We start from the raw sequence: 23,499 nt of genomic DNA, 5'->3' as shown, positions 1-23,499 counted from the left end.
AGGCTGTGAGTGCGGTGAGCCCTGTGAAGACACGGCTTCTTCACCACTCTGTTCCCAGCACCGCCCAGACAGGGCATAGAAAAGATGCTCAGGGAGTATTTGTTGAATGAATGACTGACACCAAGTTAAGGAGTGTGGACGTTCTCTTGTGGGTACCCAGGAGGCCTCAAGTGTTTTCATCAGAAGTGTGAAAAGGTCAGCTCAGGGCCCCACATCCCTGCTACTCCCAAGTGTGGTCCCTGTATCCTATGGGAGAACCCACATCCTGTGGGAGTGACGTAGAAATGCAGTCTTGAAACCCGGAGCCACTGACCCAGAATCTGCATTTTAGCAAGATCTCCCAGGGGACTTGTGTGCACTTTGAGAAGTGTGGCTGTGGAACACTGCAGGTTCTCTCCACTCTGGGATTTTGCACGCGCTGTTCCCTCTGCCTGGAGCATTCCTGTCCACTAGAAACTCCCCCAGGAAGCCGGCGCTGATCTCATCTTCATCATTATCTATTTAATGCTCGTGGGTTCCACGTTGGGAGGGGCTGACTCTGTCTTGTTCCCCTTCTGCATCCCCTCCTCGCCCCCCGCCAGGAAGCCCACCCTGATTCATCCTCAGTATTATTTGTTTAATGCCTGTCCACCCTCATACCTGGGAGTTTTCGGTGGCGCCTTTCCCTCCTCCAGGAAGCCTGCCCTGGCTCCTCTCTTTCCCACAGAACCGCTGACCCACCTTCACCTCTTTCTTTCCCCTCCAACCCTCCCGCCGCAGCGAGGGCACGCTGGTGTTCAAGCCGGGCGAGACACAGAAGGAGCTGCGCATCGGCATCATCGACGACGACATCTTTGAGGAGGACGAACATTTCTTCGTGCGGCTGCTGAACCTGCGCGTCGGGGACGCGCAGGGCATGTTCGAGCCCGACGGCGGCGGGCGGCCCAAGGGACGGCTGGTGGCGCCACTGCTGGCCACCGTCACCATCCTGGACGACGACCACGCGGGCATCTTCTCCTTCCAGGACCGCCTGCTGCACGTGAGCGAGTGCATGGGCACCGTGGACGTGCGCGTCGTGCGCAGCTCGGGCGCCCGGGGCACGGTGCGCCTCCCGTACCGCACGGTGGACGGCACGGCGCGCGGCGGCGGCGTGCACTACGAGGACGCGTGCGGCGAGCTCGAGTTCGGCGACGACGAGACCATGTGAGCGCGCCGGGGCGGGGAGGGAATACGGCTCGGCGGGGAGATGGGGCGGGGCCGGAGGCGTGGGCGCGGCCGACGAGGGGGCGGGGTCGCGGGATCGGGGCCGGGTCTTGGGGGCGTGTCTTGTAGTGGGCGGGGCCGGAGTGAGGGCTGGGGAGGCGGGGCACGGCCCAAGGAGGGGGCGGGACAGGGGCTAGGAGGGAGGAGACAGGAGTGGTGGGGCGGGGCCAAGAGGAAGGGACAGGACGTGAGAAGGGGGTGGGAAAAAGAGGCTGGTTTGAGGAGAGAGGAGGGTGCACCCGAGGAGGAAGGGACAGGTGAGGAGAGAGGAAAGGAGGTAGGATAGACACCTGGGGAGAGGCGTGTAGAGGATTTAATTGGTAGCTGGTAGGAGATGAAATGTGGCCTGAGGAGAGGGGGCTCGTGGACAAGAGGGGAGCGTCCGATCGAGGTGGGACGGTGCCTGTGGAAATGGAGAACAAGCAAGGCCTAAAGCGGTGAATGGGGTCTGGGTAGGGACCCAAGGAATTGGACGCAGAAGGCGTGAGAAGGCGGGGCCTAAGGGGATAGGGTGGAGCTTGGGGCAGGACTAGGGAAAGGGTGGAGCTTGTGGGTAGGGGGAAGAGCCTGGGGAAATTGCAGGACGCTTAGGGGGAATGTGGGCGGGGCTTTGGGAAAGGCCCAGTAGGAATATGGGGGCCTGAGAAGGTAGAGTTAGGGCCTGGAGAGACACTGAGGAAACTGGAAGACACTGGATTTGCGGAAGGTGGCGTGGGGTCTGGTGAAGTGGGCTGAATCCACAGACACAGCCAACACACACCCTGGCACATACAGAATCACCAAGCCACAGACACGCTCGCTAAAACACGGCGTCAGGGCTGGTCTCACGCCCAGACACCCGGCCACCCCCTTACACAGATGCCCGAGTCTCCCCACTGTGTGCCTGCAGCCTCACTTCCCCCGCCGCCTGCCTGGGATGCAGACGGCGCCTCCCCCCTTTGCCTGCGCCCATCCGCCCCCGCACGCCCGTCTGTCTCCCTCCTCCTGCCGCCCACGCTCCTCCCACCGAGCAAAGCCCCCACCGCGCTCCCTTCCCCCTCTTCCTCCTTGCTTCTGTGCCTTGGCCTCCGCTCAGCTTCTCACTGCTCTCCCCGCCTCTCCACCCCTCCCTTCGCGTCTCCGCGTCTCTCGCTCCTGGCAGTCTCTCTCTGGGTCTCTGTTAATCTCTAGATCTCGGTCCCCAGTGCCTAGCTCTCTGGCTCGGGTTATATTTCAGTTACGGACTCTCCGTGCCTTTCCATCTCTCTGTCTGGCTCGAGCTGAGAACTTGGGTTGAGGTCTGAGGGCACCATCCCAGACCCCATCTATCACATTCAAGAGGCAGGGGGAATGGGGAGAGTTGTGTTTCTGCTCATTCTGGTCCTTCCTGTAGTCTAACCGGCTTCTCTCCTGCTGCTGCGACCCCATAGGCCCTCTCCTCCCCCACACGGCTTCCCCAGGCTGGGACGCCCTCTGCCCCCGCCCCCCCCCCTTGCCCCCGCCCAAGCTTCCAGCTGTGGCTTCAGATGACAGAGAACAGGAGGCTAATTAGCGTTTAGGGAAACACATCCTTCCTCTCACGGGCAGGCGCTAATTAGAGGTGCTTGGAAGCAGCCCGGCTGGAGGGGCCGCCCCAGGCAGGATTAACATCGAGGTGGAGGAGAGACACCCAGAGATGGAGTGGCGGGGAGAGAATGTGAGAGAGAGAGAGAGAGAGAGAGAGAGAGAGAGAGAGAGAGAGAGAGAGAGACCTAAAGATAGAGATGGAGAGATAGAGACAGAGTCACAGAGTTAGAGAAAGACAGAAACTTTGATACAAAGGGAGAAGGAAACAAATATGTGGAGAGACGGAGCCAGAAAGGTTGAGAGGCTGCGATGCAGGAAGCCTGCAGGGAAGCGAGATGCAGGAAGCCTGCAGGGAAGCGAGATGCAGGAAAGAAAGAGACCTTCTTACTGAGAGAAACGCAGTGGGACTCAGGGAAGGAGAGATCCTCTTGATGCGACAGAGAGAAAAGAGTTTGGGTCAGAGAGAGGCACAAGAGACAGGATGCAAAGGAGACTGGTTCATGATCAGAGGCTGCGGAGGGCGGGAGAGTGGGGTTTCCAGGAAACAGGGATGGCAGGCATGAGGGCGGCAGAGTGTCAGACTGGGGAGAAAGCCTGCTTCCTTTGATCTCAGGAAGTCCTGCCTTTGTCTACCTCCAGTCCCTCTTGCTGTCCCCTGCCAGTTGGGTTTCCCCTCACTGGGTCCCCTGAGGGCGCGCCTGTCATGGCACCCGTTGGCGCGCATGTCACTGCATGTCAGTCACCGCATGTCAGCGGATCACGGCGTGTCTGCGAGAGACTGAGCGTCGGAGGTGTGTGTGTATCACCCTGTCAGCGTGTCACCAGGTCGGCCGCTGTCTGCGTGTCAGGGTGTGTGAGGAGAATGTCTCCGGAGACCCTGCTTCTTACCACAGTGTTCCAGCACCTTGGACAGCTCCCAGCCCACTCCTGAGGTTGGGGGCGGCCATTTCTTTTCACCCACGGAAAATTTAAAATATCCTGAGACCAGGAGGGGGTGAGGGTGGAGGTGGGCATATGTCCCCACATGACTATCTTGCGTGCATCTGTCTTTGCATGGGTGTTGCTGTGTCCTGTATGTTTGTGTATGGAGATGGGTCCCTTGAGAGACTGTATGATTGAGAGCCTCTTGTTAACTTGGGCTATTCTATCCTGTGGACACCAACAGACAGAAATGGGGAGAGAAGGACACAGATGAAGAAAGGTAGAGAGCTGGGGAAGAACCTGAGACAGAGAGGATCAGAGATGGAGAGAGGGAAAGAGACTGAAGGGAATAAAAATAAACAGACACCAAGAGGCATAATGAGGGAGATAGAAGGAAGGAAAGTCTACATGGTACCACAGTGGGGCTCTGCAGGTTGGCGAAGTCGCGAGGCTGTGGTGGGGGTGTTGTGCTAACAGGCATCTGGTCTGTGTGATTTTGCCACTGCATAGGGAATGGTTGCGGGGTGCGATGGTGTGTGGGTGTGGGCGGTGTGATTGGCTGAGCTTCCTCTGCTGGGTGATTGTGTGGGCTGGGTGTTTGTGTTTCTGGGTTCTGGGGCCGGGCCTTGAGGTTCCTACAGCTGAAAGAGCTGCTAGTGGCAGGGCTGTGGGCTTTCTGGGGTTGTGGGTCTTTGTGAGTATGGAGGGTGCGTTGTGTGCCTGGAGGGCACAAATAACTCCTGGCTGTTCCTCCCTAGTCACCCCCTGGTTACCATAGCAGCGGGGATGCTGAGAAGATCAATTAGCACTCAGTTAACCCTCAGAACAGTGGTCAGGACAGAGGCCAGGAAGCAGAGTGTCTCCTGAGCGGAAGGATTAGCGTTAACAAATGTTTCTGGAAGGCATACTATGAGCTAGGCCCTGTTCTAGGCCTTGGGGATACAGCAAAGAATGTAAATGAACAAAGATCACTGCCCTGGTGGAACTGGCATTTTAATGTGAAGAGGCAAATGGCAAACCATAAACAAAAAAATAAACATTAGGTGGTATGTTAGAAGGTGATATGAAACAAAGAAGAAATAGAGCTGAGTAAGAGGGTTGGGTATTCCGGGGTCTGGTCAGGGGTGGATTTCAAAATTAAAGAAGGTGGTGGGAGTGAGCTTCAATGAGAAATTAATTTGAACAGAGATCCAGAGAAACTGAGGTAATGAGCCTGGGGAAGAGCGTTGTAGGTGGACAAAACAGCCAGTGCAAAGACCCTGAGGCACAAGCAGGCCTGACATGTTCAAGGAATAGTGAGGAGGCCAGCATCGCTGGAGTGGGTGAGCAAGGGGGCATGGGGCAGGGGGCCAGAAAGGGGAAAAGGACCACACTACATGGGGCCTTGTTGGTCATTGTAAGGACTTCGGTTTTTATTTTGGCTGAGACAGGAGCCATGTGAACATTTTGAGCAGAGGAAGGATCTACTCTAACTTTGATTTTATCAGGATCCTTCAGGTGGCTATTTGATAAACCTCAGCTTCCTTAGTTGTTTCTGGGCTTGTTTCTGTCAAGCAGGGATAATAGAGAGCCTTCCTGTGGGGGCGGTTGTGAGGACTGAGATTAGGGAGCCGGGGATGGAGGGGTGCTCAAAAAAACGGGCTAGTGGGTGAGTTATCTGGCAGTTTGGGGAGGGGGCTTATGCTGGGTGCTCTTCCTCCCCCCCCTCAGGAAAACTCTTCAGGTAAAGATAGTTGATGACGAGGAATATGAGAAAAAGGATAATTTCTTCATCGAGCTGGGCCAGCCGCAGTGGCTTAAGCGAGGGATTTCAGGTGAGGGGTGATGGGTGGGCTGTGGGAGAGGTAAGGGGTCCAGGGTGGGAGGACCCTTGGAGGCTCCATTAGTGGGTGCTCCTTCAGGCTCATGGATCTGAGCTTCCCAGGGAAGCAATCTCACCTTCTCTCTGTTCTCTCTCTCCCCAGCTCTGCTGCTCAATCAAGGTGAGTGGAGTTACCTCTGGGCTTTGACTGGAGGGGGGACATGGGAGGGGGGTCTCAGGGGAGGCTCAAGCTACCTTTCCACGTCACGTTTGAGGCAAGTTAGAAGTGAAGGCAGATTTGGGGCCGGGTGAGGGTTGGAACTGACCTCAGAATTGGTAGGGCCTGTTGAGTTTGGAGTTAGAGTTGGAGGCCAAGGTCATGTTTTTGTTTTGTTTTTGAGCTAGAGAGAGAGAGAGAGAGAGAGAGAGCATGTGATTGGTGGGGAGGGGCAGAGGGAGAGGGTGAGAGAGAATCTTAGGTAGGCTCCACGCCCATTGCAGAGCTCAATGTGGGGCTTGATCTCATGACCCTGAAATCATGACTTGTGCTGAAATCAAGAGTCGGACACTCAACCGACTGAGCCACCCAGGTGCCCCAAGATCATGTTTTGTTTGTAGTTAAGGTTGGGGAATGGTAAGTCAGGATCCCATCTGGGTTTATGGTGGGGTCATATTAGAATTGGGGTCAAATTTAGATCAAAGCTTAGGTGGGGGTTGAAGGTGAGTTTGGGAGAGTTATGGTTCAAATTGGGGCCAGGGTCAGAGATTGGGGTGGGGGTGGGGGCAGTGGCTTGAAGATAAGAGACAAAGTAGTTTTGGAGCTGAGATCAGAATTGGGGTTTGGGGTTAGGATTAGGGTCAGACTAAAGATTGTATTAGTCAGGGAGCTGCCATAACAAATAGGCCCCCAAATCCCAGCAGCTTAACACAATAAAAGTCATTGCTGGCAGAGTTTTCTGAGAGCATTCATGGTGGAGGTGGCTTTCCACTGAGAGTTGGGGATAGGTTGGTGCTGGGCTTGGACAAAGGTCTAACATGTTTTGGGGAGATAAATGAGCTCAGCGCCAGCTAATGGGTGGGTCTGGGTCCAAGATCTGTACTGAAATTGGGAATCCCCTCTTTCCTCACCACCTCAGACACACTCAAGGATGTTTTTCAGAGCTTAGATGTAGAGACAAGGCCTCCTTCCACAAGGTTGGTGAAGATAATGATGATGGTGGTGATTTGAACAAAGGAAATACCATTTTGGATTATTCGTTGTGTGCGGGCACTGTGCTAGACACCACACATGAACTAACTTCTTTAGCCATCACAGCCACCCATGAGGTAGCTACCGTCATTGTGCCTGTTTTATAGATACAAGCACGAGGCACAGAGAGTCCAAGGCATTACCCAGGGTCATACAGCAGAGCCCACCAGCTGAACTTCATGGACCAGCTGGGTCTTAGGTTGGGGAATATGGTGGTCAGGTGGGACACAGGGGCAGGCTAGGGGCATGCCACCAAGGAGGCTTTCCAGAGGACAGCAGACAGAGTTTTCTTCCTCAATGGGAACAGGTAGCGAGGGCATCATGGGCCCAGTGAGATGTGCCTCCCTGGAGTCTAACACCCATCCTTCATGCTGTAGGGGATGGGGACAGGAAGCTGACAGCCGAGGAGGAGGAGGCCCGGAGGATAGCAGAGATGGGCAAGCCAGTACTTGGGGAAAACTGCCGGCTGGAGGTCATCATCGAGGAGTCATATGATTTTAAGGTGACTTTCTGGGGCCCCAGCTTCCTGGAGTCTTGTCTAAGTCATTTCTTTGGGGAGGGTCCAGGAGGAATCAACTATGAGGGTCACAAGGGAGGGGTGGCCAAGGATCCCAGACCATCCTCACATCCCTCTGTTAGCACCATGGACAGCAGCACTCCCGGTTCCCTTCTTGCTGTGAACCGGGGCTGTGGGGTGTTGGGGACCCCTGAACATGGGCTTGAGCCCCAACCTCAGTGTTCTTCAGGGAGCCTCAGGGGTGCCCTGAGGTCATGGGCAATGATCTTTTCCCCACCCTTTCATCCTCAGAACACGGTGGATAAACTCATCAAGAAAACCAACTTGGCTTTGGTGATTGGGACCCATTCCTGGAGGGAACAGTTTTTAGAGGCTGTTACGGTGAGCGCAGGTAAGTGGGGAGGGAGGAGAAAGAAGAGAGAGAGAGAGGGATGGAGAGACAGGGGGTTGGGGAGGAAGAGAGAGAAAAGACTAGAAAGAGAGAAAGGACGAGGAGAGAAGGACAGAGCACAATAGAGAAGAGAAAGAGAACAAGAAAGACAAACAGGGAAGGACGGAAAAAAAGATAAGGAACAGATACAAACAGGAGAAACAGACACACAAAGAGAGATGCTCAGAGAACCATGGAGAAAGACAGAGACATGGAGAGAGGACAAGAGAGGTAAAGAGTGAAGACCCTAAACTGCAGAAGGCCAGAGAGAGAGAGACCAGGAGACACTGAGACAGCTGGAGGGGGTGGAGGTGGAGAGCTGCGGGTGGAGCGGTCTTGTCCGGTGGAGTTTTTTCATCAGACAGCCGCAGGGTGGGACCAGGTTAAAAGTCTTGGCCTCCCCAGACAGCCTGGGATCCTCTGTTGCCATGGAGACAGTCACCAGGGCACCCAGCTCTCTCTCACCTGTGCAGTTCTCCCTCCTTAGGTCTCAGGCGGGCCCACACTGCCCCCCGGTGGCCAGAGACACCATGACACTTGGCTTCACAGGCTCAATCCTGGAGACCAACATTGGCCCTTTGTGATACAGATTGGGGAAACTGAGACCCAGAGTCTGAGGAGGGACTGGCCTGAAGTCCCACAGGGAATTCGGAAAGAGCTGAGGTGGAGCTCAAGGCTTCTGTCCCTTACACATCAGGTTTCCTTCAGGGAGGCCTAACTAGTAGGAACTGAAAACACAACAGGAATTGTGGTTGCTCAGTGGGATCAAAAGAAGGCAGGCTTCGGGGATGGAAAAATCCCAGGGAGCGGAGCTGCAGACAGCAGCTCGGAGGTCTAATAGAAACGAAGCCACATTCTTTCAGTATCTATTTCTGAGGGATCCTCTGAATTCAGCCCTCTTAGGACAGTGCTGGGGACAAAGAGATAACCATGACAGTTGGGCCTTGCTCTCACAGAGCTCACAGTCTGGGGGGAGACAGACCTGTCACAAGAGAGTGACAACCCAGAGTAGGCAGGGCTGGGACGGGGGACCCGAGCTTGCTGCGGGAGCCCAGATAGGGTGTTGACCCAGCCTGAAGGTCAGGGAGGGCTCCCTGGAGGAGGAGGCTTCTGAGCTGAGTCTTCAAATTGGAATAAGAGTTAGCCAGGAGGAGGAAGAAGACAGGGAGGTGTTCCAGGCAGAGGGAAAACCAAGTCCAGAGTCTAGAAGTCTGCTGGGTCATGGCACATTTGGGGAGGGTGACTAGTTTTAGGCGTGAAGAAACAGCACGGAACAAGGCTGGAGGTGGGCAGAATCCAGACCATGCGGGTCCTCATAGGCCACAGTAGGGAGCTTGGGTGTCATTTCGGTGCATGGGGGCCTGTGGAGCATTCTGAATGGGGGAAGCTCCGGGCACTGGAGGGAGCCCATGGAAGGAAGAATGAGAGGCTGGGGTGGGGCGTGACGATGTGAAGAGGAATTGGAGCTTCTGTCCAAGAATACTGGGGAGCCACGGCCCTCCCCCTGGGCTTAGTGAAGAGGAGAGGGTGTGAGACGCTGGTCATGGAGGGCCAACGTGAATCAGCCGGTGGGTCTGTAGAAAGCAACAGATTCCGTAGGAGGAAGGAGTGGATGGGGGGAGGGGAAAACCATATCGGTGATAAGTAATCATCCCGATGGTGACAGTGATGACAGGGACTGTGGAGTACCAGGCAGCTTGGAAGTCCATTTCCTGTATGACCTCATTTAACCGATGTTTCCCAAGTATCTGGCTCGATGCTTGATCATTTCGCACTTTGTTCAACAAATGCCTTTCTGTCCTTGATGTGAGCACAGAGCTGCTCGAGGCACCGGGCGGAGAAGGTCAGTTCTCACCCCCTTGGAGGATGACTCATGGCCTGTCTGGCACGTAGAGGTGCTTTTGTATTAAATCCTTTACCTCCCGGCCTCAACCGTAAGCTCTTTGAAGGGTGGCCTTGGTTTGGAGTGTCTGTGACTCTCCCCAGGCACATGAAGGGGCCTTCAAAGAATACCCATCAGGCTGGAGGCAGGCCGGGGGCACGGAGAGTCCTTCCTGTGGCCTGACTCATGTAGTCATCATGGCCTTCTCTTGAGGCTGGTCTAGCTCCTCCTCCCATTTCTCAGATAGGCATCCGGAGGCTCAGAGAGGTTAGGACACTGATTCAAGATCACACAGCAGATCCAAGGTTTGACACCAGAAAGGTAGCTCTGGAGCCACAGACATAACCGTGAACCTCCCTCCGTGGGAAAGGCTGAAGAAGAGCCTCGCCAGATGGGAAAGGCCAGAGAAGTAAGCAGAGGCCAGAGCCTGCCGGTTCTCAAATGCCAAGTGCAGGAGTGTGGGCCTGGGTCTCAGGGCAATAGGAAACCAAGGCAGGATTTGAAGCCAGGCAGGGTAAGCCCCCAAGAGATGCAGTGATAGCAGCCCCTTCCCTCCTAAGAGTGTGTTCTCCCCCCTCTGACCTTGGCCACGTCTCAGTGTGGCCGATTAAGAATGCGTTCCGCGGTGAACACCAGAAAAACTCAACCACAGCGGCTTAAGCACGCTTGTTTCTTTCTCTCACAGAACAAAGAAATCTGTAGGAGGCGATAAAGAGTCGGCATCTCAGTAACATCCTTAAATGCCCAGGCTCCTTCTTTGTTTCTCTTTCCCACACTCAGCGGTTTGCCCTCGTGGTTGCAAGATGGCTGCTGCACCACCAGGTGTCAAGTTCACATTCCAGGCAGGCAGAAAGAGGAAGCAAGGAGGGTTACACTGTTCCTTATCGGCATCCTTCTGGATGTCGTGCTTGGCCACTCGAGTTGTTCACTAGTTCTCATTCATTGCTTTATGCTTCTCAGTTTAGGGCGAGGTAGACGAAACATTTCTTCTGTGCTTTCCTGTTCTAAGTCAAAAGCAGGTCAAATTCCGCCACAGTACCTGACACAAACCACTCTAACGGTGAGTGAGGCATCCCTGACGAGGTTCAGAAAAACACACCCATAACACCGTGCCCGTGTCAGGAAAGCCGGAGCCTTCCAGAAACCCTCCGTTTAGGTCTCATTGCCAGACTGGGTACCATGGCCACTGCTGCAAGGGATTCTGAGAAAGCAAGTATTTAGTTGAGGACAGGACTGCCACTAGCTGCAAGGAATTCCAGGAAAGTGAATATTTTATCTGAGGACACGGTTGTTGTTAGCCCGAAGGGATTCTGGGAATGTAAATAATGTTAGCTGGGTATCTGGCTGGCGCGCTAGCTGCAAAGGATTCTGGGATAGCAAGCATCGTTAGCGGAGTATGTGGCTACGGTTAGCTGCAGTGAATCAGAGGAAGTCAATATTTCTAGCTACAGAAATGGCTGTCTGTAGATGGTAGTTGTAAAGTCTTCTGAGGAAAAGACTCTTTTTTTAGCTAGGGATGTGGCCACCCCTGGGAGCAAGGGATCCTAGCAAGCCAGATATTTTTAGCTGGGTACGCGGCCTCTATCTTTAAGGGATCCTGGAAAAGCGAGAATTTTTATCTGGGCGCGTACATTCTCCTAGCGGCAAGGGATTCTGGGAAAGCAATTAGTTTTATGGAACTTACTGCGGGGAAATTGCACAAAATGGGAGGGGTCTGGAGGCAAGGAAGGAGGGAGCATGGGTGTGTGCCCCAGCTGGGTCGTGTGCCCACAGGGGACGAGGAGGAGGAGGAGGACGGGTCCCGGGAGGAACGGCTGCCTTCCTGCTTTGACTACGTCATGCACTTCCTGACGGTGTTCTGGAAGGTGCTATTCGCCTGTGTGCCCCCCACCGAGTACTGCCACGGCTGGGCCTGCTTCGGCGTCTGCATCCTGGTCATCGGCCTGCTCACCGCGCTTATAGGGGACCTGGCCTCCCACTTTGGCTGCACCGTTGGCCTCAAGGACTCTGTCAACGCTGTAGTCTTCGTGGCCCTGGGCACCTCCATCCCCGGTAACCCCCTGGGAAACTGCTTGTCCGGGTAGAGTCTCAGAGACGTCAGACAGTAGAGCCTAAAAGAAAGGTTCTGCAGATATCAGGTGGTGGAGTCATACAGAACCAACATGGTGGGTCCCATAGAGATATGAGGAAGGAACATAATAGAAACTAGGCGGCGGGGGTCCTGTAGATTCAATATACAGACTGAATCCTCCTCAAAAGCAGCCAGGTGGAATGTCCCATAGAATTAAGGGGGTGGGAAATGTAGAAAGCAGACGATGGACTCCATAGAAAGAAGGAGGTGGGGCATTAAGAAAAAGGTAGGAGAGGGGTCCCATAGAAATAAGGTGGAGACTTCATAGGTACCATCCAGTTGGTGCCCATAGAAACAAGATGTTAATTACCTTCCCCTCGAGAAACCATGTGGGAGGTTCCATCGAAGGTGGAGGGTGCAGTCGAAACCAGATGTTGGAGGCGGGGTGCCATACAAATGAGAAAACGGAGCCTCAAAGCCCTGGAGTATGTCCCATGGAAATACAATGGCCATGATCCCCTCTTCCCAAAAAAACCCGAGGGAGGGTCCCTTAGACAAATTCTTAAAAGAGTGGGAAGACCAGATGCGGGAAGCCTGACACCTTTTTTTCCCCACATGGATATGTTCACCCGTCGGGTGGTGGCGCTGTAGGCCCAGAAAGCAGGCGGCGGGTCCCGTAGCCTGTTGTGAATGGTTCCCTGGTGCCGGCGCTCCGTACGTATCAGAGATCTGAGTTATTAGCAAGATGTTCGAAAGTGGGCAGAGGCCATAGAAACCAGGCTGTATGCTTAACAGAAACCCCGTGGGGGCATGGACAGGAACAGGATCGCGTGCGGATGGAACCTAACCGTATTTTGTGCAGCCAGGTGGCTGATGGGATGATTGGGCCAATCGAACAATGGGCGGTGGGTTCATGCGAGGCGGAGAGTGATTTCTATGGAGAGCAGTTGAGTCCCACAAAAGTAGGCAGCAGGCCCCATAGCGTGCAGAGACTGGGCCCCCCGCCCCCCAAATCAGACAGTGAGTCCACAGGAAACGGTTAGTAGATGCCATAGAAAGTAGGTAGTGGAGACCACCGAAAGCAGACAAGCCCCAGAGAAAGCGGGCAGCGAGTTCCATAGAATGCAGGCAGCTGGTTCCGCAGACAGCAGGCGCAGGGATGGTGACCCACCTGACCTCTTGGCGGGGGGGGGGGGGGCAAAGGGCCGCGGGTGCCGAGCTGCAGCGGCGGGGGGCGGGGACGGCGCCCGGGGGCGTGGGGACGCTGTCGGGTCCTACGGAAAGCAGGCGGCGGGGACCGGCGGAGCGCCTCTGACCGCCCCGTCTCTGCCCACGCAGACACGTTCGCCAGCAAGGTGGCGGCGCTGCAGGACCAGTGCGCGGACGCGTCCATCGGCAACGTGACGGGCTCCAACGCCGTGAACGTGTTCCTGGGCCTGGGCGTGGCCTGGTCGGTGGCCGCCGTGTACTGGGCGGTGCAGGGCCGCCCGTTCGAGGTGCGCACCGGCACGCTGGCCTTCTCCGTCACGCTCTTCACCGTCTTCGCCTTCGTGGGCATCGCCGTGCTGCTGTACCGGCGCCGGCCGCACATCGGGGGCGAGCTGGGCGGCCCGCGCGGCCCCAAGCTCGCCACCACCGCGCTCTTCCTGGGCCTCTGGTTCCTCTACATCCTCTTCGCCAGCCTCGAGGCTTACTGCCACATCCGGGGCTTCTAGGGCCCCCCTCCGCCCCAGAGACTCGGCCGCCCCTGCTCCGGACCCACGTCTCCTCTGTCCTCCAGAGATTCAGCCTCCTCTCCTGGGACTCAGCCTCCCTTCCTCCTGGGAACTGATAGCCCCGTCCTCTGTCCCCACTGACATCCTCCTCCGTCCCCCTCGGGAGTCTCCCCGAGGTACCCGCAACTGCAGCCCGTGCCTGTTAGTCACTGTCTACATCCCCGGGGACATTTCCACCTCGAGACCCCTCCCCAGAGGACCGTCCCCAACCCAGTGACCTTCTAGAGAATCTACCATCTGTCTCCCTAGACACCCAGGCTTGCCCTATCCCTTACCACCCCGACCCCCTTCCTTAGTGGATACCACCACCACCACCACCACCACCAGGGACCTGTACCCCAGGGTCTCAGAACCTAGCCCTCCCTGGGGGACCTTTGAAGGAGGCTGATCCGTTCCAGAATGTCCCCGATCTCAGCCCTTCCCCCCAGCCCTCAGGGAGCTCTGTTCAGCCCCCGGGGGCGGGGCGGAGGAACAGGTAGGTGCGTGCAGAAGGGGGCCACACCTTCCCTGATTTCTCCACTCAGGCCCTTGGGAGGACACTAATTCTCGAGGCTTGGAGAAGGGAGGGGAGAAGTTTGGGGTTTCAGAGCTGGAGGAGGCACATTTGAACCTGCAACTTCTCACATTCCAGCGCCCCCACTCGCCTCCACTACCTCTGAGAGCCCAGCCATGCCTTGGAAGGGGGGGGGGCTGTGTGTATATATAGTGTGTTTGGGGGAGGGAGGACGCGGGAGGGTGCATGTCTTGGGGAAAGGGGGTGACAGACTTTCCTTTTGTGAGGGCAGCAGACTCCCCCAGCCATGAGAATTGGCTTTGGGAAAGAGGCCAGGCATCAAAGGGAGTCCAGCCATCTCCCCTGACAATCTAGAAGGCTCATTTTGCCCTCAGTGCCAGCCAATCCGGGCAGGACCCTCGAAGAGGAGACCGAGGGTCCCAGAGGACCAATGCTACAAGCCAGCAAATGCTGCCACATCTCTGCCTGATGGGGAGCAGGGGTGGGTGGGAGGGTGGGACTGGGGCCAGGGGGTCTGGGTGGGCATTTTTAACTTTGGAGGCCACCCATCTGTTGGTAGGCCATCTGCATTTTCTTACTGTTGTTTCCTGCCCGAAGGACACACTTGGGGTGTGCGGAGTGCTGCCCACTGCTTGGGACCCTGAGGATCACCCTGCAACCCCCATAACACCCTGCTTCCCACAGGTTTTTAGCGTTCTATCGTCCTGTTGTGCATCACCCCAACATCCCAGATCTGTTTCCCACTCCCCTTTCTCTACTCCTAGCTCATCAGCACCAGTCGCTGTCTCTTCTCTGTGATTTCTGTAAAAGTTGCCATAAAAATTTGAAATTCTGCCTGAAAAACAGCCTTCCCGTGAGAAGTTGGGATTCTAGAGGAGGGAGCTAATGAGGTCTCTGACTGAGACTTGGGCAACTGTGGAACAGACCAGGTACTCTGGGTTTTTCCACGCCCCCGGTCCTCCGCAGGACACCCACATGCACCAGCCACCCTGAAAGTTCACCTTTGCTTCCCGTAGCCACTCCCCCGCTCACCACCCAGTTTTCCCTAGCCACGCCCCCACGCCTCACCCGGGAGCTTTCTTAGCCACGCCCCCATTCCCCCAGCCGCAAACTATTCCTTTTCACTGGGCATCCTGGGAACACAAAAGAGGAGGACCCAGATTTGCCTGATCAGAGGAGCTGGGGTTGATGGGAGTTTCCTGAATAAAGCAAGTGATTTTCTCAGAATCCTGAAATAGGAGGAGGGGTGTGTGTGTGTGTAGTGTGTGTGCGCGCGCGCGCGCTTGCTTCTCCAGGAAAAGGGCACAGCCTATGTAAAGGTGTGCAGACTTGGGAGTTACTGGCTTTTTTATACTCCTGCCAGTGGTTAGCATGAATGGGGTATGGGGTGCATGGGGGGGGTGTGTGGAGAGAGCTCAAGAGACCTTATCAGCCCTCTAAGGAGCTTAGGATTTATCCCAAAAGCAAAGGGGAGCTTTGGAAGGGTTTTAAAGAGGGGCCAGGCAGTTAATGCCTGATTTACATTTTCAGACTTTCTTTCTGGCTGCCTGTGAGACTGGAGGCTGCGAGATCAGGGAGGAGGCTGGGGCAGCAGAGGAGGGGTCCTGGAGTAGGGAGATGGAGGTGGAAGGGGGAGGGCAAGAAGGGGAGGGACGGTTTAGAAGATAATGGATCAGGCTGGATGAGGGGGTTCAGGGAGAGCTTGCAGGCAAGGCCCTAGCAAGAGTGGTGCACTCAAATGGAGAAGCCAGGGAAAGTTTAACGAAAGGGCTATTAGGGATTAAGGGTGGGCAAGGGCAAGGAAATTAAGCCTGGGGAAGGCGCAGTACCCCGGGGCCAGCAGTAGAGGGAGCAGTTACCACCCCCGGCTTGAAGGTGAGCAGACAGTTACTCGAAGCTCTAGGTATAGTGAAGGCCAGGAGTATGGGCACCCACGACCCACACTGAAGAGAGAAGGGGGCTGGAGAGTGAACACCCCAACCTGACTCTGCTCCCACCCACCAGATTCCTGCTGGCGCCTCCCATTGGCTGAACTCTACCGGAACCCAGAGGTTAATAGTTGGTGCATATAAATCAGCCCCTTGGGACACAGAGCAGGAGGGAGAAGGGTGGAGAGCAGAACGGATCCGGGAATTGGGGGGGGGGGTGAGCGAGTCAGTGTGGGGAGTGTCTTGCAGAAGCAGTGAGGTCTTTCCTGGGTTTGGGGAATGAAGGTGGGGCTAAGTAGGGGGAACGGATTTGGAGAACATGCTGGATTCAGGTGAGTACATGCTGAGAGTGATGCCTATGGGACATCCAGAGGAGCTGTCAGGGAGGGGAGACATGCAGGGGACACCTGGACCTCAGGAGAGGGGGATGTGTTTGACAGAGGTTTGGGATCCGTTGGCAATGTGGTGTCACCCAGTCGCGGAGGGGGTGGGGCACAAGGAACATGGAAGTCCTGCCGATGGAGAAGGACACACCAGAAAGGTAGGTGGGAAACCAGGAGACTGGGACACCCGAAGCCCAGAGAAGAGAGTTTCCAGAATGAGGGTGAGGTTGGCAGGGTTGAAAAGTGGAGGAAGATGAACAGCAGGAAGCGACCTTGGGATTTAGGACTTGACAAGAACAGTTTGGTGGAGAATGTGGGGGAGGGGTCAGGTTAATCTAGAGGGAGGAGGGAGTGGAAGTCGGGGAAACTGAGGCAGAGCATGTAGTGCCTCCTAGGGATCACCCCCCTTCTCCAGGTGTGGAAACAGGCTCAGAACGGGGAAGCAACTCGCCCAAAATCTCACGGCTAGGAAGGGCGAGGATGGGAGAGGATGAGGTCCAGAGCGCCAAATGGGGCCAGGACAACTCTGTCTCACCAGGCTGAACGAGGACAGTGGTCTAGAGGCAAGAAAATGGGCGATCCTGGCCTCAGGACGATGAGTAAGTTCTCCACTTCAAAGAGAGAGCATATCCAGAGCTTGGGACGTGCGTGAGATGAGGACCATCCCCCCTCAAAGTCACGATTCTTCCCTGGATGCTAGGAGTTCCAAAGGAGTCAGCTTGGGAGTGATTTCAATTACTTGTCATGGCAGGAAGCAGTAGCACAATGATTAACTTTCTTCGAGCCTCAGTTTCCTCATCTGGAAAATGGGGACAAGAATAATAATAATGGGGACTAATGGTGCAGGGTTATATTGGATTATATATATTTTTTAGAATAATACCCAGTGCATAGTAGGAACTCAATAGATGGAAGAGTTATACTTTTCAGATATTTCCAGCTTGCTCACTTTTATAGTTCATATTCTCTCTCTCTCTCCCTCCTTCCTCCTTCCCCTCCCCACTCACATGCACGCGCACGCACACACACTGACGCACCACAGTGGCCATCCTAGAACAGCCCCAGGAGGACAGAGAAATGCAGACTCCCTGTACACCGCTTTGCCACCTGAGTCTCGGTTCCTAAAACCCAAACCCAGGGGAGATGAAATGGGGAATATCCCTTCCTCTCCTTCTAGCCTCCAGATTCTTTAAATCGCTTTATCTGGTATGTGCCTGGCACTATGCTGGGGCCACTGCGGTGACCCAAATGTCCCTGGGCCCTGCTCTCGCCCAACTTGCTGGGCAGTGGGGGACACATGCCAAACAAGGTGCAAGAGGTGGCAGTCAGGTTGGGACCTGTGAGCGGAAGGACTCTAAAGCAGGACACAGGTGGCAGAGAACTGGGGGACTGGGGCTGGCCTAAGCAAGCAGGGTGTAGGGAGATGGACAAGGGACAGCGCAGGACTCTGGGGCTAGCAGAACTGACAGCTAGTATTGCCCTGAGCCTGAGGGACAAGGTGGGGGTGGGTGGGTAGTGACTTCCAGAAGCTGGAAAGGATGGCCACATGGAAAGGGCCACCCCAAAAGAGCCGTGGCTCTGGTTTAGGCATGCAAACCACCCAACCCATGGGGGGGCGGGCCAGTGGGAGGTGCGGAGGTGAATGCCCTGACCTCACTCTAGAGCTCTGCAGGAGTCCCTAGGACAGAGAACCCTTGGATGCATTCCATTAAGCCTCACTGTAGTAGGCTGTGTAATGGCCCCCCAATGGGTCCGCTTGTTAATCCTCAGAACCTGTGGGTATGTTCCTTTCCGCGGCCAGAGGGACGGACGTCACCAATGTGCTTAACCTCAGCATCTTATGAGGCGGGCATTACACTGGATTATGTGCGTGGGCCCTAAGTGCAGTCACATGGGTCTTCAGAAAGGGGGAGGGGGCGACCGCAGCAGGACATGCGACAGGGGAAGCAGAGGTTGGAGTCACGGGAAGGGCCAGGAGCCGAGGAGCGCAAGCACTTCTGGGAACCGAAGAAGGCAAGGGACCAGCTTCTCCCCTAGAGCCTCTGGAATGAGCAGCCGTCACCTTGATGTTGGACTTCTGGCGTCTGGAACTGTAGCAGGAGCGTGTGTTGTTTGAAGCCCCTAAGCTTGTGGTCACGTGTTACAACAGCACCAGGAGAGGAATACAGAGGCTTGCCGAAGCCCCCTCGTGCCAGCTCCCATCTCTCTCTGGACCTCAGTGAGCAGGGAGTGGAAACTTCTCGTATTTCTGGCTGCTAAATTCACTCACTTTGTGTGGGGACGTTTCTAGCCTTGAAAGTTTGTGTCCTCCAGAAAGGAGCCGTGGAGCTTGGCTTCCCAGCCTCCTTTACAGCTGGGACCCAGACGTGTGCCTTAGATCTCAACAGACAGACTCGCCAGAGGAGTCCTGAATTCCAAAGGAGCAGTTTGCAGCAGGAGGCTCCGTGGGGGATCTGCCGAGCCAGTGAGGGTGATGTGACACAGGCACCCTCTGACTTCAGGAGGGCTCGCTGGCTGCAAGAAGGGGCACAGACACAGAGGCGACCTCAGGGCTGAGGGGCAGGCGAGGTTCTGTCCCGGCCCAGCAGCAGCGCAAACTGGGACGTCCAAGGCTCAGATCCGCCAGTGGCTGAGGGAGCCAGTTTCCTTGTCAGGTCTGTTCTGAGCGTGGTTTGGGGCTCTCTTTCTGGAACCTGAGCCTCGTGCCTGGTTCTCCAGGCCACTCAATGCTTCTGTGAGCACCTCATACCTTTTTTCTTAAGTTCCATATAGTAAATCATATTAGTATTCGTCAAATTCTATTTGCCTTCCCTGTGGAAAGAGTGTCCATTCCCAGCCCTTCGAATTCAGTGGTGACCAAGTGACTTGCCTCGGCTAAAGAAAGAGGGCAGAAGTGATGTGTGGCCCTTCTGGGTAGAAGCTTCCAATGCCAGTAGATGCTTTACTGTGTCTCTTTTTCTTGGGCCATGGTGAGCTATAATGTACACAGTGACCGCTCTAACAGCCTGGGGTCCTAGCGTGAAGGTGTTATGCAGCCAGCTTGCAGTGGGCTTGTAGCTTGATCAAGAAATAAATCTGGGGTGCCTGGCTGGCTCAATCAGTAGGGCATGCCGACTCTTGATCTTGGGGTCATGATTCGAGCCCCACGTTGGACATAGAGATTACTTAAAAAAGGAAGGAAGGAAGGATGGGAGGAAGGAAAGAAGGAAGGAAGGGAGGGAGGAAGGGAGGGTGGGAGGGAGGGAGGAAGGGAGGAAGGAGGAAAAAATCTTTATTTCGTTCAACTGAGATTTGGGGGATGTTTGTTACCACAGCATGACCCAGCTGAAGCTGATGCATACACTCTGCTTTTGTGGAATCAGTCTGTCACCTTCTGCTATGTGCACCCAAGACCACAGACAGGTTCCGAGGGAATAGACTGCATGAGGATTCCCAAGCTGGGGTCTACATGTGCTGAGAACATCAGTGGACAGGTTTCGGGAACTTTCTTTCTTTCTTTTTTTTTTTTTTTTTTAAGATTTTATTTATTTATTTGACAGAGATAGAGACAGCCAGAGAGAGAGGGAACACAAGCAGGGGGAGTGGAAAAGGAAGAAGCAGGCTCATAGCGGAGGAGCCTGATGTGGGACTCGATCCCATAACACTGGGATCACGCCCTGAGCCGAAGGCAGACGCTTAACGACTGCGCCACCCAGGTGCCCCAGGTTTCGGGAACTTTCTGAGCATGTGCGCAAATTGCACGTCCAGGAGCATTTTCCCGGGAGAGGGCCTGTAACACTCACTGGACTTTCAGACGGTTAAAGACCTGAAAGACTTGAACGTGTTGGTCCTCGAGTAAGACGACTTGGGTTCCAATCCCAGCTCTACCATTCATTGGCCGTGCCACCTTGAGTAAGTTACTTCGCCTCTCTGGGCTTGTTTTTTCATCTGTAAAATAGAGATGATAACTGGTCAAAGAAGGAAGTACGTGTAAAGTGATTTGAATAGTGCCTGACATGCCTTAAGCCCTTGTAAGGGCCAACCAGTAATATTTTCACTGGTAGTCGTTAGATGTGGGCTAATTTTTTATTTTTTATTTATTTTTTTAAAAGATCTTATTTATTTATTTGACAGACAGCCAGCGAGAGAGGGAACACAAGCAGGGGGAGTGGGAGAGGAAGAAGCAGGCTCCCAGTGGAGGAGCCTGATGTGGGACTCGATCCCAGAACGCCGGGATCACGCCCTGAGCCGAAGGCAGATGCTTAATGACTGAGCCACCCAGGCGCCCCTAGATGTGGGCTTAGATGTGAATAACGGGAATCCAAAATAATAGTGGCTTAAATAAGGTAAGAGTTTATTTCTCTGTCGTGCGACAGTCCACATCTGGTATGGCAAATCCACTTCATTAGAGCGGTGAAAACTTAGGTTTCTTCTATCTGTTATACTCACAGCCAGAGTATGGGCCTCATCTGTTTAGCTCGGGATGGCTCACCTTGGCATCATTGCAACCGGAAGGATGGGGCAGGGAGAGGTCTGGGATCCACCATTCCCTGTAAGGCTGGGACCCAAGAATGCCACATATCACCACTTCCTTCCACATCTCGGTGGCCAGACCTGACTCACGTGGCCATGTTTCGCGGTGAGAGGAGCTGAAATATATATATATATATATATATATTTGTTTCCAAAGTTCTCTTTCAAGCCTTGTCTTCTCCACCTCTCTCTCGTCTCTGTCTCTCTGATTTGCTGCCTTGAGCTATAATTTCATTCCCTCTCTGTTTATCTGTTTCCAAATGTCAGCCCCCCACCACTGTGCGTGTGTGTGCGTGTGTGTGTGCGTGTGTGCACGTATGTGTGCGTGTGTCTTCATCAGTTACCTCTTGCTGAGCAACAAGCCACCTGAAAGTTGGTGGCTTGAAACAACGCTGTATTATTTCTCACATTTCTGTGTTGACATTGGCTGTTCTGGTCCGCGGTGTGTTGGCTGAGGTCATCACCGGGCTGCATTCATTGTGGAGCTCGGCGGGCGCAGGAATGTGCAAGATGCCCTCCCTCGTGGCCGGCAGGGGGCGCTGCCTGCGGCCTGGGCCGCTTTACTTCTCCACGGGGCCCCCCTCCTCCCCTAGTTGGCTGGACGGGCTTCTCTTCCGGGTTGCAGGAGAGCCGCTGTAGAAGCTTCGGCGCCCTGGGTCACGTCTACTTCAAGCAGTTCACAGGATTTTGGGGGGCAGGGAAGTAGACACCTCTTTTTTTTTTTTTTTTTAAGATTTTATTCATTTATTTGACAGAGAGAGAGAGCACAAACGGGCAGAGGAAGAGGGAGAAGCAGGCTCCCTACCGGTAAGGAGCCTGATGAGGGACTTGATCCCAGGACCCTAGGATCACGACCTGAGCTGAAGGCAGACGCCCCCAGACGCCACCTCTTGATGGGTGGTGCGCGTGCATGGAGGGAGGGAGGAATTGTTGGCAGCCACTGGTGGTAGGCTGAATACTAGCCCCCCCCACCAAAAGATGATCCGCGTCCTAATCCCAGGACCTGTTGAATGTTACTTTATAGGACAGGGAAGGATTTTGCAGGCGGAATTAAACGAAGAGTCTTGAGATGGGCCTATCACCCTGGATGACCCGGGTCAGCCCTAAATGCAGTCACCGCATCCTTAAAGAGGGAGGCAGAGGGAGAAGATACTACACGCCCAGGAGGGGGCGCTAGTGAGCACGGGGCAGAGACATCCGGGGACGCTGGCCCGTCAAGACCGTAGTCACGTGGCCACACGCCAAGCAAAAACGCCAGCTGCCCCCGGAAGCAGGAAGAGGCAAGGAACGAATTCTCCCCTCGAGCCCCCGGGGGGAACGCAGCCCTGCCGGCACCTTGACTTTGGCTCAGACACTGATTTTGGAACGTTGGCTTCCAGAACGGTGAGAAGATCCATCTGTGTTGTTTGCAGCCCCTGGGCTGGTGCTAATTTGTAACAGCAACTGCGGGAAGTTAAAGGTAATGAATACGCTGCCTTTAGAGCTAACTCTCACCGCCTCTCGCCTCTTAGTTTCTGGGTATCTTGAACCCCTTTCTTAATTTTAATTAGAGAGGGGGAGGGGCAGAGGGAGACAGAGAGAGAGAGAGAGAGAGAGAGGGAATCCCAAGCAGGCTCCAAGCCCAGTGCAGATCTCGACTCTGTGCTCGACCCCACGACCCCGAGATCAGGACCTGAGCCGAAATCAAGAATCAGACGCCCAGCTGACCGAGCCCCCAGGCCGCCCTTGAACGCCTTTCTTTTAAATTGTGATAAAATACACATAGCATGACATGTACCATTTTAACCATTTTCAAGTGCGTAATTCAGTGGCATCCACGATGCTGTCTAGCCATCAGCACTATCTGGTTCCAGAACTTTTCCATCGCCCCAGAAGGAGACCCCATACCCATTAGCAGTCACTCCCCCTTTCCCCTCCCCCAGCCCTGGCAACAACTAATCAACCTCCGGCGTCTATGGATTTGCCTCTTCTGGACATTTCGTATGCACGGAATCCCACAGTACGTGGCCTGTTGTGTCCAGCTGCTTTCATTTAGCACAGTGTTTTCAACATCCATCCACGTGGTAGTAGCGGGTCCGTACTTCAGTCCTTTTTATGGATAAATAATATTCCATTGCACGAATATACCCCATGTTTACCCATTCGTTAACCACTGGGTGCCACGCCTTGAACTCTCATGTTCTTTTTCGTTTTTCTTTGCCGTGTCTCATGTGCTCACAGCATCGTAGGCTTGGGAGGTATATTAGCGAGGCTTCTCCAGAGAAATGGAACCAATAGGACGGATAGATGGATCGATCGATTTATTTTAAAGAATTGGCTCATGCGATTGTGAAGGCTGGCGAGTTCAAAGTTGTGGGGCAGCCCAGCAGGCTGGAGACCCAGGGAAGCGGTGACATTGCAGCTCAAGCTGGAAGGCAGTCTGGAAGTTGATTTCCCTCTTTGTCAGGGTACTTCAGTCTTTTTCGCTAAAGGCCTTCAACTGATTGGACGAGGCCCACCCACATTATGGAGGATTATTGGCTTTTCTTAGAGTCAGCTGATTTAAATATTAATCTCATCTGAAAAACACCTTCCCGAGCAACATCTCAGCTGGGCAGCACCATAGCCTAGCCACGTGGACAGATAGGATTCACGGGGGTCTCTCCTCCCCTTGCCCACTCTCTGTGCCTATCTGCCGTGTCCCTGTCTGGCCACCGTCTGAGGCTGGGCTCCACGGAAGCCGGCCCAAG

At 54.7% G+C, this 23,499-nt stretch overlaps 1 protein-coding gene and 1 long non-coding RNA gene across 2 annotated transcripts in view; both read left to right on the top strand.

Moving 5' to 3' along the window:
- The window catches only part of SLC8A2 (solute carrier family 8 member A2), a 29,269-nt gene extending 15,654 nt beyond the window's left edge, over nt 1-13,615 (top strand). The window contains exons 4-10 of the mRNA XM_045772208.2: nt 760-1,182; nt 5,419-5,522; nt 5,673-5,690; nt 7,136-7,260; nt 7,567-7,666; nt 11,361-11,639; nt 12,997-13,615. Of these exons, the coding sequence (XP_045628164.1) occupies nt 760-1,182; nt 5,419-5,522; nt 5,673-5,690; nt 7,136-7,260; nt 7,567-7,666; nt 11,361-11,639; nt 12,997-13,373 (1,426 nt within the window). The 3' untranslated portion in view covers nt 13,374-13,615. The remainder of the gene's footprint in view (nt 1-759; nt 1,183-5,418; nt 5,523-5,672; nt 5,691-7,135; nt 7,261-7,566; nt 7,667-11,360; nt 11,640-12,996) is intronic.
- Nucleotides 13,616-21,380: 7,765 nt separating this feature from the next.
- On the top strand, nt 21,381-22,555 carry LOC123776321 (uncharacterized). The gene is made up of 2 exons (XR_006775321.2): nt 21,381-21,577; nt 21,795-22,555. It is a non-coding gene; the product is annotated as an uncharacterized LOC123776321 (long non-coding RNA).
- Nucleotides 22,556-23,499: the final 944 nt, after the last annotated feature.

This window comes from Ursus americanus, chromosome 21 (assembly GCF_024610735.1).
Source record: "Ursus americanus isolate L20-20 chromosome 21, mUrsAme1.1.p, whole genome shotgun sequence".
Lineage (NCBI taxonomy): Eukaryota > Metazoa > Chordata > Mammalia > Carnivora > Ursidae > Ursus > Ursus americanus.
Note: the sequence above shows the minus strand (reverse complement) of the source record. Positions and strands in the feature narration are given on the sequence as shown.